Source organism: Sardina pilchardus, chromosome 15, assembly GCF_963854185.1.
Source record: "Sardina pilchardus chromosome 15, fSarPil1.1, whole genome shotgun sequence".
NCBI lineage: Eukaryota > Metazoa > Chordata > Actinopteri > Clupeiformes > Clupeidae > Sardina > Sardina pilchardus.
Window position 1 is genome coordinate 23,112,655 of NC_085008.1, and position 17,397 is coordinate 23,130,051.

General features: G+C 40.7%; 1 protein-coding gene across 1 annotated transcript in view; it reads right to left on the reverse strand.

Annotated features, from left to right (window-relative positions):
* onecut3a (one cut homeobox 3a) overlaps positions 1–11,129 on the reverse strand; it is a 14,266-nt gene extending 3,137 nt beyond the window's left edge. Inside the window, exon 1 of the mRNA XM_062555304.1 lies at positions 10,094–11,129. Within this exon, the coding sequence (XP_062411288.1) occupies positions 10,094–11,129 (1,036 nt within the window). The remainder of the gene's footprint in view (positions 1–10,093) is intronic.
* Positions 11,130–17,397: the final 6,268 nt, after the last annotated feature.

Sequence of the window (17,397 nt, forward strand, 5' to 3'; positions counted from 1 at the left end):
ATTTGGAAGTAGAAGTTATAGCCTACAGCTATCAAGGCTGTGCAACATTGACAAATATGATTTGAAATTAAATGATTTGGCCTACATTTTTCTTGGTAGTAAATCAATAGGGTTGGTCAACTTTTTTTTCTTTTTTTTTCAGAAATTATACGATCATGAAGAAATGCCATGTGTCACATGACAATAGGCTACGGAGGTAATACCATTCAATTCAATTGAGTTGATCTAGAGACGTTCTACAGTAGCGTGGCAAATGTAGGCTAAAACAAATGTCAGTATGCACATATAATATATACGTTGGCATATGCCCTACTTAAGCATTGTCTCTGTTAACACAGGGTAGGCCTAAACAATCTCGTTTTCCACACACAAAACGAATTAAATGTCTGTCTTCCGGCCGTAAAGCAAAACTTCCCTATTTAAAAAACCCAGTAGTTGAGTCCAGGGCAAAGATAAATGATGAATCTATTGGGGGGTTTTGTGTGTGTGTCTTTGTGTTTTCAGTCCCTGGCTGTTGAATGCAATGTAAAAACGCTACCGGTTGCGCGCAAAGGTTCAACCGTCTCTAACTACTCCTCAGTTCAATGTTGATTAATGTAATAGGGGACAATTGGTGCTAATATACTGCCCATTTCCTACAACGTGTCTGCCAGCTTAACTGAAAACACTCACAAAAAGTCCCAAGAGTTTTGATGATGCTCCTTTTTTGCTACCTGTTTGTGCCCCTGGTGTCTGCTTGAAGTTAGAATTTTATCATGTCACATGGCTAAAATCAACCTTTTTAAGGTTTAAGGACTACTGATTATGGATTATAGGCCTATTAATTTTATTCATCTAATTCACACAATTGCATTATTTTTGTTGCCATATGTGAAGAGAATTGTTGTTTTATGTGTCAACCACAACGACTTTGTAATGGAACTTTCACCGATTAAATAATCAGATTCAGTGATGAAATACTAATTTGTAGTAAATAAATAAATAATTGTATAAATAAATAAATAGACAAATAAATAAATAAAGCGTGTGAAAGTTGCCTTGGCATGCCTTGCTGGAAGTGTGTGTGTGTGTGTGTGTGTGTGTGTGTGTGTGTGTGTGTGTGTGTGTGTGTGTGTGTGTGTGTGTGTGATTTTCAGCTGGGGAAGTGAGGGGGTTGGGAGGGGATCAATACCTAACCGCACCGAGCAGCCAACCAGTCTGCCGGGGATCGATGCGCTGCTGCTGGATGGGAGAGAGGGAGGGAGGGGGTGATCTGAAATTGGGTGCGGACGGTATGACTCCCCCGCTGAGGCCGGCCTGCTGCAAGCGAGAAACGTTCAGTCAACCCCTTCTATTTACCTCTCAGCACTGGATCAGTTTATCGTGGCAAAGTAAAAACAAATAAATGCACTACTGGCACGGCTCATTCCTCTGGGATGTGCAGAACGGTAGAAATAATTAATAATATAATTCACATGTATCATTTGATGATGATAAACAAATCAAATAAACATAAAGATATGATCGTTATTAATTAGCGATGTGTAACAAGTCTTTGTTTTCATTTGTTTGTTTGATTTTTATTTCTGTTTATTCCTGCAAAGGTACTTAAGCGGGCAACGCTTGCGGACCAATCATACAGCCTACCAATTGTTTCAACTAAGATAAACTCCCTTTTTCTATCTGTAATGCGTGGATGCAAGATTGATCTGTTACTTCAGGCAACCTTTGAAGTCTTTTGAAACTGCTTCAAACTCGTAGCTTTGTGCTCTTTAAAGTATCCAGATGGAACAATCATTAATTTGATTATGAGAGGACATACTACCAACAAAAGTGAGGCCTTGGGTCGACAGCTAGGCTGTATACCTTTGTCCATCTTCTTCCTGTTCATTTTAAAGGCTTCACTATGACATTTGCCCTTCTTTGGTCAGCTGCCAACAATTATTTACCATTAGTCAATAATACAAAACAACCTGCACTGCTGCAACTTGCAGACTGGCCATAATAAAATGTAACCTGCCAGTCAAAACGGAGACTATTCGCATATAGGCTACTCTAGCAGGACTGCAAGATTTGGGAAACTTTAACTGCTACATTAACATTTTGGAAATATTTACCTGCTACATTTCTGATCGATTTTGCTATTGCAATCTGATATGCTATATACGAGATACAAAATCCCAAATTTCCCTTTAAGTTTGGTCAGTTCTGAGTGCACGAGAGGCACAGTAGCCTACTCCTGATGAGCCTACCGTCTGTCGCAAAAGGAAGGATGCCATGGACATAAAGATCATATAAGCGACAACATTTTGCGAGTTGCAAATTGCACGATTGACTGCAGCCGTTGTCAATTTCGATTAATTTCTGATAAAGGCAACATTTACAACTAACAATGTCAGACAACTTTTCAAACTATATTGACATAACAACATGACGAGAGTTAATATTCCGAGATAATGGAAAGAGTGAGGTGAACTGAAGAGCACTGGTCAACCATCTCTGTTTTAGGGCCAGTAGCCTACCACCACTGCCATCACTCAGTTTAGTGCATTGTTCATGTTTTAACATATTGATTCGATCCTTTTTCCGTCATGTGATTTATGGGACGGCGAGCATTTTTATCAACATAACAGGTTCCGCTAATCGTCTCAAAGGTCGATTTCGGCACAGTTAATTCTGAAGTTGTCAGCAAAAAAACCGAGATGGAGATAGACAAAAGACAACCCCTAAAACTCCTCCTCAGCTAGATAATGGAACGCCATCGTGGCCATACAGAATTAAAGGGAAATTAATTCAAGACGTGTGGCTCTCTCTCGATCCGGTGGATCGTCCAGGTGCTGGAATGTTAGTCTTCCTGTCCGTCATCTGTCATTGGTAGCTGCATGTATAATTCTTGGAATGTACAAAACACTAACACTGAAATGTGCGACATTTTGTTGTTACGGCATATACAGTAAGCTACACTACATGGGGTGGGCTGCGTAGGCATTAGACCCCAGGTTAGGCTACTGGGCCTTCTGCTTATTCTTCCATCAAAATATTTTTTTCGATCAAAGATGATCACACATGGAAATCAAATGTCTATTCACGTAGCCATGAACTTCAAAGAAAACAGTTTGGTCCAGGTGCCATAATGTGTTGGTAGGCCTGAGCAAATCCAACATTTGGTATGCGTGGTCTACATGAATGCATCGGTTCCATTCCCAGGCTTGCTGTGCCTGTCCTACAGCAATGCATTGCGACCTGGACGGACCATGCAGTTGGGTCCTTCCTGCGACATGCACATCAGTAGGCCTGCACCTTATCACATATTTTCTACGGAGAAATATAGTTTCTAACGACCATCTTGGACCCACGTCTTATTTTTCTACTAATATGACATCGTATGTCCCTATTTATTTCTATCTATCTTCCAGCAATTTGGACCACTTGTGTTGTTGTAAATGAGCAATAGGCTACCACGACAAAACGCTATAGCCTAAGGTAAAAACACCGAGTAAATTAGCAGATTACACAGGATCACATACAAAAAGTGACAATAGGATATTTTTGAAAAAAAAAAAAAAATACAAGGATATTTAGATTTTTAAATTCGGCTCTCAGACTGAATTTGTCATAGCTAATTCCATTAATCTTTAGGCTAATTCAATGAGCTATCAAATTTAACCCACTTCTAACGTGTTACACAAATTCACTGGAGGACGAGAAAATACAAGCTGCAATCTTCATAAGCACACCTTTCCAAGATTACAGTTGGAAAATATTAAGCTAAACTACACTGACACAAAGCCATTTGTCTGAAAAACTTGGCTATAGACTATATACTTAATCTATGTATTTTTTCATACGTATTTCATAAGACTTTCCATTTTCTGACAACAATATACTTACTCTCTTCATTCTGAACCACCGGCACAGGCATGAACTGATTATGTTTGTTGGTCGATGACTGTGCAGAAACCCTTCCAAAAAGCAATTAATGCCGTGTATTGATTCATGCATATGAACATTAGACGCTGATTAAATAATCAATAATATATAACATAAAATGGGTGACTTCATTTCACAAATTGAAAGTACCTGAATATTATTTTGCAGAAAATTACATTTTGGCTTGTGCTGTGTGTTCTCCCTATAGTGTTACAACTTAAGGTCGTGGACGCACAAAGTCGCGCGCGCGCGCGCACACACACACACACACACACACACACACACACACACACACACACACACACACACACACACACAGACACACACACACACACACACACACACACACACACACACTTGTGGTTACATAAATCTATTTGTTTCCTACAGTCTCTGCGTGAAGTGCATCTTGCTGTAATTTGAAATGCATATCGTCAGCGCTTACAGTAGCGCGACGCTGGGTGTCTAGGCCAAGCCTAATTTCAGCACTACCAAGATGAACAGCGCACTCTTACGTTTACGCGCCACGAGTGACCAAAGCGAAAAACAGTAGCAGGCCTTAATGTTTCAGTGGATCACTTTCCAAATGATAATATCCTCTTATCAACTACAGCAACGTAATGTCAATTATATAGGCTACTATATTCCCCCAATATATCTTTCTTTTGAAAATGTTCGAATTAGTTAAACAAACTAGGACCGTCGATGATCTTAATTATTAATAATATTACAGACATTCAATATATTAAAATGCCTATTCGTGTCTTTTTAAAAAGCACTGCAGGCCCTAGGAATAGGCTATATCAACAATGGTTCTAATATTATATCACAAGAAGAGAGCACCAAGTGGATTTTCACATACATTAAACGACCCGGGAATAAGCAAAGATCCAAGTCTCGGTAAATATCATAGAGGAGCACGTTTTATCAATAATTATTGATTATTTAAAGGGTAAAGTCATGACAAAAGAAACGCTTAAAGACATGCACAAGGGTCAATTAGCGTATAACTTAAGATAATTTCCTCTTGTTTGTCCATCGAACCCTGTTAAGTCAAGTGAGGCAAGTGGTCACTCTGCAATTATTTGAGCCAAGAGATTTGAAAACATGACAATGTTCGCTGCAAATAGGTTGATGCTATAGTTGATGTATAAACTTTCAGCAGTGCTCAGATGAAGCGATGGCGCTATGTTGGAGCGCCATCCTCTGGTGGGAGAACGCAATGCAAAGTTGTTCTTTCCCCCAATGTTACAATACAAAAATAATGATATACAACGATTAACACCGGGATTTTTTTGTTTGTTGCTTATTTAGACCACATTTTCTTGCACGTCAGATTTACATTTAACATACCTGCAGTGCACACTACGTTTTGGTTGTTGGTTCTGCATTGTGATTTTCCAGTTGGCTGATCGTGTAACGCTGTAGGTGCCGATGTGGTTATCTATCAATCAATCTGAAGGCTGGAGGGTGAATGACAGGCGATAGTGTGTTTCAATCCCTATCCACCTTCTTGTGTTCTCGGTAGACTGAATGGCTGTCTGACTACTTTTGGGTTTCATTGCATGCAGACGCATTTGGCCTACTTTGGTTGCTTCTATGCCGTTGAGATGCAAACAGCACTTGTGTATTGCTGTAAAAAGAAGCGGATTGTTACTAATGTGTGTACGTTCATCATGTAAGTCTGAGGACGATGCATCGCGGTACTTCCTCGTGATGAAAAGGAGTGTTTAAATTGGTGACGTAATGTAATTTAACCCCTTGACGCATACCTCGTGAGCAGTTTGGTCTCTTAGCAATTTGATTTAAAGGTCATTCTCCTTTATCGATCCAGTTTGGCTAGGGAGGGAAGGGAGCATAAGAATTGATCATTGGAAATAGAACAGACAGTATTTTATGCAGTACTGAGCCAGCGACGGTGTGTGTGGAATGTGTTGGTGATTACTGTCCCATTTCGCAAGGTGGGACAGAGTAAACAGAGAAGCTTACACAGCCCTCGGTTTTAAGAAGGCAGTGCTCCACGAAGAACGGTCATCGTGCCATGACATTTAACGTTGCTCATTTGACATTGGCCCCAGTCCCAATTTCGTTTAATAAGTGAAATGGTGAAATGTCCAAGTTGTCGTGTACTTGACCACTTCTGGCTCTGGAGACCAATGGGGCGCGCATGGCATTTGATTACTTCTTCTCCAGGGTACAGAGGCTTGAGGCTTTTATGTATTAAGCATTCTCTGGTAGTAGGCATGTTTTATGAAGGTAGGCAGCTCATGGATAAAAATGTGTTCCAGTGAATTGGAGGGGGAGGGGCAGGGGAAGGCAGGAGCGTTGGATTGTTTGGTTCAGCTCAAGCGATCGGGGAGGGGTGAGAAGGGGATGGGTGGGGGTGGAAATCGATACAGATTCGAGCCAGCCTACATTTGATGGAGACGTAGACCCATTTTATAACCTGGTCACATATAAGCTATACGGCACTCATGCACCTAAACGTAGGCCTATCCTATTGTCTGAGGTTAGGTGAGAAACCGCGTCTGGGTATGCTACCCATGCGCCTCGTTTACTGTTGCGGCATGTTGCATGTAGCCCTACATATAGAACTAGGCCAGTTGTTCTAGATGTGCTTTTAGTCTGAGGTTAAGCGATGCGGTCTGTGGCTGTAGTTCTCCTGGAGCCATTATCTGGTGGTGTTTACCACGAGTTTTACTTTGGTTACCGAACAGTGGCTCTGCAACCGCATGGTTCAAACACTGTCCCTATAGCCCACGTTCGAGTATCAATTATTAAAGTGGATATCGATCACATTCCCCGTCTGCCTCCACCCTCCACCGTACAGAAAGCGTGCTTTCCATCACCCGCGCAATACACTATGCATAAGTTGTATCCAAATACAAACTGTACGGCTCTGCATAACACAAACACGTTGATGAGCCACCCTTCAATGTTTGAGGTTATTTAGGCCTATGTGATTTAAAGTATATGTAGGCTATTGTAAGGGTGGAGTGCGTCGCTATAGTAGGCTATTGAACTTAGGTTTGAGCAACCCTAGGAGGCCAAATTTAACGTTTCTGTTATAGCCTACTGTAAGATTATGTTGAAACTCTAGCCATGATTATATATTTATATAGTAAACCAGAACTGGCCTCTCCAACAGCCACGGCATCACTTACCAGCTAGGCTGCGAAAGGGTGCTTGCTACATGAAATCATAAAAGGATTTGATCTTTCAGTTACTGTTTGATTTCCCATGAGCGCTTCACATGATTTCTCTGTAGCATGCTAATTGAAAAGCATGTATGTTTTTCTTATTCATCTGATACAACATGGCTGCCTGTAAAGTAGGATCTAAACCTCTGGGATATCGCGTGGGTTGATATCTTTGCCAGGATATCTAAGATATGTGCAACTGAGTCTTCAGTGGTCATGTCAGAGGCACGCTACAAACGATGCCCAGTCTACATATCAACTGTAACATCATTACAATGGAGACGAAAAAAGGTGTAGCCTACTGTGGAGGTTTTGGCCATTATAGTCTCACTCGGTTCCCTAGACCCCCACCCCCAAAGCCCTCTGAGGGACTCCAATGGGAGAGAGTGCTGAGCCGGAATAATTGATAGATGCACTGGCTATCTTTATCGATCACTGCTTTATTGACCCGACCAAATACATTGAGATGGAGTGCAGAATTCAGCTCACATGCAAAGACGAATTGTTTCTCATCGTTAACGCAATCTTTAACTGCCTCCGCTCACACCTTCTTTCTAGGTGGACTTCCACGTGTCCATGACAATCGCCTATTGCTAACTAAAATTACACTTACTCGTTATTTGATTACCAATAATTCTTAAACGCAAGGCCGCTTTGATAAAGAGGATTCGGGCATCAGTAGGCCTATTTCATCCTTTCTCGATTCAAGGGAAACAATAATAATAATAATAATAATAATAATAATAATAAAGCATGAACAATGGGCCCTGTGTCTGAATAATTTTCTCAAAAATATGGTCTGCCTGTCTGCCCGGCACAATAACGTACAACAAAGGTCAGTCCCAAGTTAACAAGCTAAAGGGTTCCACACAAATCCTCAAAAGTCCTGTTAGAGTGCAATAATCATTGCGTCGTTTTGACTTTAGTACTTCAGGATAGACCATGGACAGCGACAGCCTCCGAAAAGTCAACGTCCTCAATATGGTCTGATTTTACCGCCTTTAATATGAGGGAACAATAGCGTTCGCATACAACTAACAGCGTTTTCGCATTAGCCAAGCAAAGCGACCATATTGATTTGTGTGACTGTGATGAATTTGGAATAGTAATTTGAATTTATTGATTGATGAGGCCGACTGAGTATCGCCAGCCTCTTTCTCTTTCTCTCCGAATCCTCTCTCCCCCAATCACCCGACCCAGACCTGTGCTCCCACAGGGAATAATAGCAAATTTAAATGCAATAAGTAAAATGTTGTTCCCTGCATTTGCATATTTCAGCCATTAGTAATTTAGCCCAGATTTCACGTAGTAGCACCTGACAGCACATGGTGGTGGTGTAACGGCCAACTGCAGAAGGTCGACCACAGCACCCTGATATAGGCTATAGCCTATGTTAAGCAACAACAGCAGTAACAGCAATAGTAATAATAATAATTATTATTATTATCATTAAAATAACAACAATAAGGAACTCCCATTCAATATAAAATAACCACTCAAGATTATTCTTACTCAGTACAGGCCACATCAATTCTATTTTCTAAAAGATTGGTTTGAAATATGCAACTGAATATTGCATTCTGCAAATACCAGCATCCATTTTGTCAAAAAAAAAAGGCACAGAAAAGCATACATGCTTTTAAACTCTACCTTGTAGAATGTCTTGTTTCAACCTAAAGGATTCCTGGTTTTATTATGGAGAGGAAGATATAAAATCCTCAGGCCCAATTAGGTTTAACAGCAATGGCACTTAAAGAGACAATTGTGGAGTGTTTAAATCTTTATTTACCAGAACCCCTGTAAATGTGCAAAGGAACAATTTACATTCCATTAAGTGCTTTTCAATAGGGCATTGACTGGAACTAAAATATGCCAGTATGCCCTGTTAATTGAACTCTCACTGATGTACTGCAAACACAAGCAGGGACTGACGTTTGGTAGCGCCTTGTGTGTCAGTAGAGATGTATTTAAGATCTGATCTCCAAACGGATCTATATTGAGGGGGTTATCGGCCTGTTGTGATGAAGGAGATGTGCTTGCTATATATAGGCCCATGTTTTGGTAAATATGTGGGGAAATGCCTATAGTAGGCTACATATGATAGCGCCCCCCCCCTCCCCCCTCCCCAGCAGCACCACCACACCACCCCACCCACACACAGAGAGAGAGAGAGAGAGAGATAGAGAGAGATAGAGAGAGAGAGAGAGAGAGGGAGAGAGAGAGAGAGAGAGAGAGAGAGAGAGAGAGAGAGAGAGAGAGAGAGAGAGAACAAAGCTCTTAGAACTTGTACAGGATATTTCATGTGCAAGTTTTTTTGTGAACAATCAATTCAAATCAGTGCACAAGCAGGCCTATGTCCTTGGGCAACTATGAACCACAATTAAAAAGAACAATGAAAAGAATCACAATTTTGTCCAAAAATGAGCAGTTATTATGGCCCTTTCATGCATCATGTCCGGGATAATTATAGACCTGCTGAGATTATGCCACATTATCCGAAAATTCATTTGTTGGACAAATGTGCAGTGGCATAACAGAACATTTCTCTTAGGACTTCAAAGTCACAACACAAGTATATTCTGCACTATGAAAGCACTGTGCATTCATCAACACAACAGTGCATACTGTGGTTGCTCAAAGTCCTTAGAAATATAAAGTCTCTCAAAACAAGCTTTACCGATTACAATGTGTACTCTTATTAGGCAACTAGGTATTGATGATCTCTCTCTCTCACTCGCGCGCGCGCACGCACACGCACACACACACACACACACACACACACACACACACACACACACACACACACACACACACACACACACACAGGGGGGGAGAGAAAGAGAGAGTGTGAGTGTGTGTGTGTGTGTGTGTGGGGGGGGGGGGGGGGGGGGTAAGAGGGGCCTGCTAACTTCTTTTCGTCTATTAACTTTTGCGTATTTGCGTATTTGCGTATTTACACCAAACCAAAGCAGTTTTCTTCTTACCTGCTAATCTGAGAGCGGACATTCTCTGGAACTCGGGCTCTTGCAACCATTTCCACATCCTCCGAAAGGTTTCTCGTCCAGACTTGAGTTTACTCCACGGTTTGGGATTCCGGAGCAGATCAGAAAGCGTTCCCTGCGACCGACACAAGATTCTTTGGGCGAAGATGGCCTGCGGAATGCTGTACCTTTTGAGCTCCGCGGTTATGCGCTGTGCCACCTCTTTGGTGTTTATCTCTTCCACCTGCCCTGGTCCTCCTCCCTGACCACCCCCCACAGACTGTCTGTCCCGTTCGTTCAACATAGACCCGTTGGCCTGAGAGTGTGGGTGACTGTGATGGTGAATTCCATTAAGAGAGGTCATGATGCCAGCACCATGGCCCCCTAAACCCCGAGCTAGGTGATCCTCGCTTCTAGACAGCATGGCTGCATGGCTCTCGAAGCCTCCCGTGGACAACATCTTGTCGTTTGAAAGATGGGTCCCAGGACCGTAGGCCGAGAGAGACTGTTGAGAGTTGTGCAAAGACCCAAGCCCGTTGGACAGAGGGGATAACGACTGTCCCATTCCAGACATATCTTTGGGGTAGTGACTGTAAAGATTGCTCATAGACGCTAGGCTCCGGTCATCGCGCATAAGGGTAAAGCTGCCGCTAACGTTCCCGGCAGTGAGACGCTGATGAGCCGGATGGTGATGGGTATGAGGGTGGGGATGATGGTGAAATTTCTCGGAGACCGTGGAAATGGGAGGCAGGTGTTGTAGCGGCGTTAGTGTAGTATAGGTACTGCTTAAACTCATTCCGGAATCGCAGGACATGGTCATGGCCGGGTGTAAGGGACCGGACAATGCGTGGTCCGTGCGGTAGTCTCCAGCCCCTTCCAAAATTGAAGCCATGCTGGAAACCATCGCCGAGCGCCCGTGCGACACCAGGTTTCTGTGTGACGACTGCCGTCCGTGATGAGAGTTCATCAGGTCCTCCGTTTGATGGCCGTGAGGAACGCCGTGGAGGTTCCCAATGTTCTCCATTGTAAGTTCCATCATTGTGATAGTCTCCTTTCACCCCCTGCCTCTCACGCTCTTACTCTCTCGCTCTCTCTCACTCTCCTCTTTCGTCCCCTTCTCTTTCGCGCGCACGTTATCTCAGCCCTCCGTCTCCTCTTCTTCAGACCAATATGTGTAAACGATTTCAAAACCAAGCCATTGATACGGATAGAGTCCGAACTAATAGAGTTCGTGGTCAGCGTAGCGTAGATTGTTGACGTTTTCCAGCGGTGCTAGACCCAGGCGTGATTTCTCGACAATGCACACGCGCCGTCTGTGTGTGTGCCTCGCTCGTTGTAAAGACCCTCCACTATTCAAGGCAGGTCTGGGCAGCCAGTGTGTGTGTGTATGTGTCTGTGTGTGTTTGCGCGCGCGCGCGCGCACAAGTCCGACAAGATGTGGTAGCATATGTGAACGCGCACTGTGTTCTTGGTGCTCTATTTGAGGTGACAACTCTTGACGTCACATTTTCTCTTTTTTTCTCAACGTAGTGCACATAGCCTACCTTTGTGATTTGAAAAGCGCCCCATACAATATGTTAGTAGCTATAATCTTTTATGAGAAACAAGTGTACAGAGTACAGACAAATCAGTAGCATATACTGTAGGTAGAGAGGGTAGGCTACTGTAAGTAATCATACTGGATTCCTGAAGAAGGGAGGTGTTCCTCCCCAAATGTGCTTGACTTGGCACCAGAGAGATATTTCTAAATATTAAATAGCCTACGAATGTTTTATTGTTGTTGTTGTTATTGTTGTTGTTGTTGTTGTTTTGGTGGGCAGATTACCATAACCTGTTATAGCATATCAGAACAGAAATACCAATAGGCCTAAGCCATACTTAATGTAAACAAGGAAAGGTAAATGGGAAGAGGAAGAGTTCCTTCTGATTTCCAGGGGTATTGTAGTCAATGTCTATGTAATACATCGGCCTATCCTTTTAGAGACTTGACATAAGTCGACATTGATTGTCGTGAGAGTTTGTGTCGCAAGCATAGATCTTTATGGGGTAGGCCTAATGGGTCAATCAAAACGTTTTCCTAATTAATTTATCACTTGATAAATTAAGGAGTTGACGTATACTACACAATTAAAAGCATACAATGTGGTCGAAAAAGTCTACAAACATTGCAATAAAAAAATCGAATAAGGCTTATTTCGAAATATATGCAGACCTAGGCTGTAACAACATAAAATCTCATTTGGACAATGTATCATAACTTTAATTTGAAAAGTGTATTGTGTATTTCACGTATATGTTTAGTGTCAAATTCAAATTGTAATGTTTCGCTGTGTTCATTTGGTGAAATGCGATGCTTTCTTCAAAAAAACGGCCTGCACATTTTCATCATCGGCCTATATGCGCCATTCAACGTAAGTAAATTGGTGGACTAGGCTATATTTTAATTGTAACATATGCCACTATCTAAATCACTGAACATCGTCAAAGGCATGCTCGCTGCATGCACAATTGTAAAGTTTTCACGAATGTGCACATACCCTGATATTCTGGAGTTGTTAAAGATACTGCCCAATTGACGTCAGCTCAGGTCACCAATGGCTATTCATCAGTGTCAATTGATCGGTATTGATGGGCAAAGTCGTCGATATTGCCACAGGAAAACACGCGCAACGCCAGGCATCTGCTCATAGAGGGAATGTGAAAGCTATGATAGTGACCTGTATAGATGCTCTAACTTTTGGGGAGATTTCGCCATCGTCTTTTTTTCCTATCTCGCAGATGCCATTTGCCTGACGTGGGTTTAAATTTGAGATTAAAATCCAATTATTGGCTACAACGTGGGACTGACCGTAGGCTAGCCCAAGGCCTTATCATTTCCTCAAAATGTCCTTGAAAAATCAGGTTTGAGAATGCCAATTCTGACATCTGGTAGCCCATATTAACTTCTATATTAAAAATGATACTGTTTAACGATTTATTCACCTTTTTTCCCTGCAATGCATAGGACAACACTGTTGTGAAGGCCTACACCCCGGCCTGGGAGGAACAGAAACGTGGGTGAGAGAAATTTGGAATTAATATTCACATCACAATGACACTGAAACTATCGTAAGACAGATGGCACGTCTATTTCGTAACAGAGAAAACTTATTTTCGGTCACCTGATGCTTTTGAAAGCTAAAGTTAGCATTCATATGGGGGTACCAGACAGGCCTGTCGTTGCAGGCTGATGCCCTTGTAGCCCATTGATTTGATGAATCACGAACCACCCTGTCACATCCAGGCTACGCAACGCAACAGGGTGGTTATGGGCAGGGGTAGCCATTTTAATGATGGCTTGACGTATTATCCTTTGCTCTCGTGACCACTTCTGGGATCCAAACTGTATGAAAACGAAAAAGCTGGTGTTTGAATAAATATTAAAATAAGATTCTAACTATTCTCACAAATATGTTTCAGACAGAATTCAGCTTTATCCAAGACGAGGAATAAGAGAAGGCGCAAGCAAGGGCTATCAATTTAGGCCTAACTGGAATTACAGAGCCTCTAACCTCGAGTGAAATAGTGTTTGGTAGCGTGACGTTTGAACTAGCCTTAAATACTACGATACAAATTGAATCATGACATCTTTATAAATGGTCGTGATTTTAGAATATTCATATTTTCACATCTCCATTATTTAATTTCACTTGTCTACATGTGCAGAACAACAACAGTGATATTCTCAACATTCTTAATAATATTAACTACTAGGCCACTACTAATAATAATAATTAATAATGTTATTATATAGAATATGACAAATTGAAAACAGCGGACAGAACTAAAAAAAAAAAAAGGATACTAGAGACCCAGCACAGTTGCCCAGTCGATGGATAGGTCAGACAACGGATCTGACACTCTGAGTAATTGACACATGGATCTTTTCTGTTGCATTACATTGAAGTGTGTGGGAAAAAGTGGACAAGCTATTTATTTATTCATGCATTTGCATGTATTGTATTTTTTTCTTATCCTAGTTCATATTTTAAAGGAGTAAATTTTCTCCATCTCTGTCCCAATCGTCGCCATATTGCCTTTCTCTCTTATCTTTATTTTTATTTTATTTAATTTATTTTTTACGAGAGATCGACTTATTCCTCACAATGCTGAAATTATTTCAGTTATATTTTAGCCATGCAAGTCACTGCAATTAAAAAAAAAAAAAAAAATCAATCAATTTTTTTAAGTTTCTATTATCGTGCGCATTTGGAAGAGAACTTTTGATCCTTAGTAAACACTATCGCGTCCATAGACCTAGGCTATATCTATCTTCCACAATCACACTTTCCCCACCGATTCAAAAAGTGAACCCTTTCATTCTATAGAATTACCTAACGGTGGGCTCTTTATCAAATATTAAACATGTCGATGAAAGGGTGCCTCGGAGCACGAATAATTTATCACATTAATATCAAGCTTTTTGGTTCAGCTCATTAGCATTGAGTAATGTCAATAAGGCAGACTATCTAAAACCTTTGTTCGTAACACTCATTAAAACTCGCTCCTACTGTCTATTTGTACAGATACTGGAAGTGTACGACACTTGCTGCATTCACCATATCAGAGCTTTAACAACATTAAAACCGGGAAACCTAGGTGTAAACCTAATTATGAGCCGGTAAACACATTTTGCAAAGTTAAATAGATGTCTACCTGTTGAAAGAACACAATGCTACTCAGATTCAATCGAAATCAAAGGACACTGTTTGACACATTAAAACTATCCCTGGTGGACACCACATGAGCTATCTATTACTCATTGATTTATCCAGAAGTTTAGTGTGATGAAAGGGGAGAGGTGAATCACAACAAACAAATCCACTGATGCACTCACCATTTGACACGCGGTTGTCAAAAGCTCTCGTGTGTCTGTATTGTTATCAATTGTTTATTTGTGGACATGGATTACAGTTAGTCCTTCAGCGAAAATAGTAAGCTGTATAATATAACATTCACGGGATTTTGTGTACCCTACTTTGAGCGATTTTTAGATACAGTCCGTATAGCCTAGCCATTCTCCACATATAGGAGTAGGCTATTGCTCATATTTCCGGGGATGTGACTACATTATGAACAGTGACAAGATTTCTGCCACCGAAGCAACTCATGGCAAAATAATATACTGAGTGATGCACTGCCAAACAAATGGTTTTGTTTGATTCTGCGCTTAGAGGGAGAAAGAGAGCGAGGGACATATGCAGCTCTCCCTCTGCCCCAGCAACTCCCCATGATGGATTCATCACCTCTAATCTATTCCAAAGTATATTTACTTAAATCTGTGTATTGGCAAAAGTTAAGTCGTAATGTCACTTTGATCAGGTCCCCAGACTAGGCTAACTCACTTCTGAAATAGCCTGAGTCGGGCTATCAGGCCGCAGTAGATGTTAGGATTTCTTTCTTTCTTTATCTGTTGAGGGGACTGACTACATCCTCATCCGTGTTCCTTGTCGTCCAGATGACATTCGTATGCGCTGTTTTTGAAGTAACCAGTTTGCTTATTAGTACGAGGGCCAAAGGCAATTGACCTTTGGGAGTGCCATAACATTTAGCATGCTCTAGTTAGGTTACTCAGATGGAATGTTTTTGGCCGCCCGTGCACAGACCCACTCTCAGTGATTATCACGGTGTTTGAATAGCTTACATATGGTCGGATGTGTATTTCTAGCTATTAAGAACTGTATCATAAGTCAAAGTTGAGTTTGCTAAAATAGTGTTATCAGACGTAATAGTTCAGATGGTGCCTATATGTGATAAATCTTTTAATATTTGTCTTGCTTTATAAAAAATAACACTTGCACTCAGAATTGCCCATAGACCACCAAAGTAAATCATGTATTTTGTGAAGAATTTGTGTGCTGTGCATAGCTAATTAGGGCCTTCGGAAATGTGCTGCCGTGATCCATGGCGTTGGAACTAAATCAATCTATCTGCATTCCAATCGATTGGGACACATTCTCTGAAGAAATGGTGCCATACAGGAACTAAATCCCTCCCTGCATATATATTTTGAGTTTTTAAAAGCAGGATGTACTATATTAGCATGATATGAAAAGGGATTTGTCTGTAAATATAATTTGGAAAGAATGTCGAAAAGCCAAAAAGCACCGTTTTAAGTCTTAAATAATTTATTAATTATTTTTAATAAAGTATTGTTTGTAGCCGCTAGGCCTATGTGATGGAAATAGTTCATTTTTCTCTTTCATTTGTAAAATGCATTTTGCATTTCTTCCCTCATATCACATTGTTAACATTCTATCGATAATCAATATATTGATCCAAAACATAAAGGTTTATTGAACAGAGTGCACCATAGTCATTCATCATGGGTTTAAACGTTAAAAGATATTGTTTGCATATCGACTTTTCTGTTATTTTATCAGAAATTAATTTGATGAAAAATAATGTGTTCGTGCGAACGTTTATCTATTTCAATCTGTATTTTACACACTTAGCTCACTGAATTAATTTATTTCGTATGTGTAACTTTTATTGCATGGCCAGCAGAGAATTTCCGCTATTTTCGTGTTATTCTGTGTTGTTGAGGTAAGTAGCCGAAACAATCAAATGAACTTTAATTCCTCTCGAATTATGGGTTGCATTCATAACAACCAGAAATGCATTTGACCCGTTTTGATATATTGATATGAGTTATTTGAGTTAAAAATACATAAACCTGCATTACAGCTATTGGCCGGTATATCCTATAAAACTCATCATCTGACAGAATGTTTATGCCGCAGGGTGTTGGAGCAAGCAAAGATAGAGTGGTCATTCCTCATTACCCTACCGAATAGAAAGTAGCTTTTTACATGAATGTTTTGAATTATTATTCAAACATCTCGAAGACAAATAAAAACAGCAGGGTTTTTTTGGGAGTTTATTCAAACTGATATTAGAAAAAAACTTTCAAGTTAATATCAATTCCATGCGTAATTGTTTGTGGTTGCTTGAATTGAGTGCACATAACACAGGCCTACTTGAGGAAATTATGGCATCTCACTGGATTTTTATGAAGCTGACACTTAAGCAATAGTTTCACCTGGATTAAGCAATTGAATCGCTCTTATTGTGCTTCTGTTCACAGATCATGTTCATATTGATTTCTAAAAGACTGTAATCACAATCTGCAACATCAATACACACAGCAGTCAGGTAATGTTAATATGCTATGGGTATGAAAAAATGCTTTTTTTTAATATGCTATGGGTATGAAAAAATGCTTTTAACTCATTCATTCACTTGCATATTCACATCACAGACCTCAG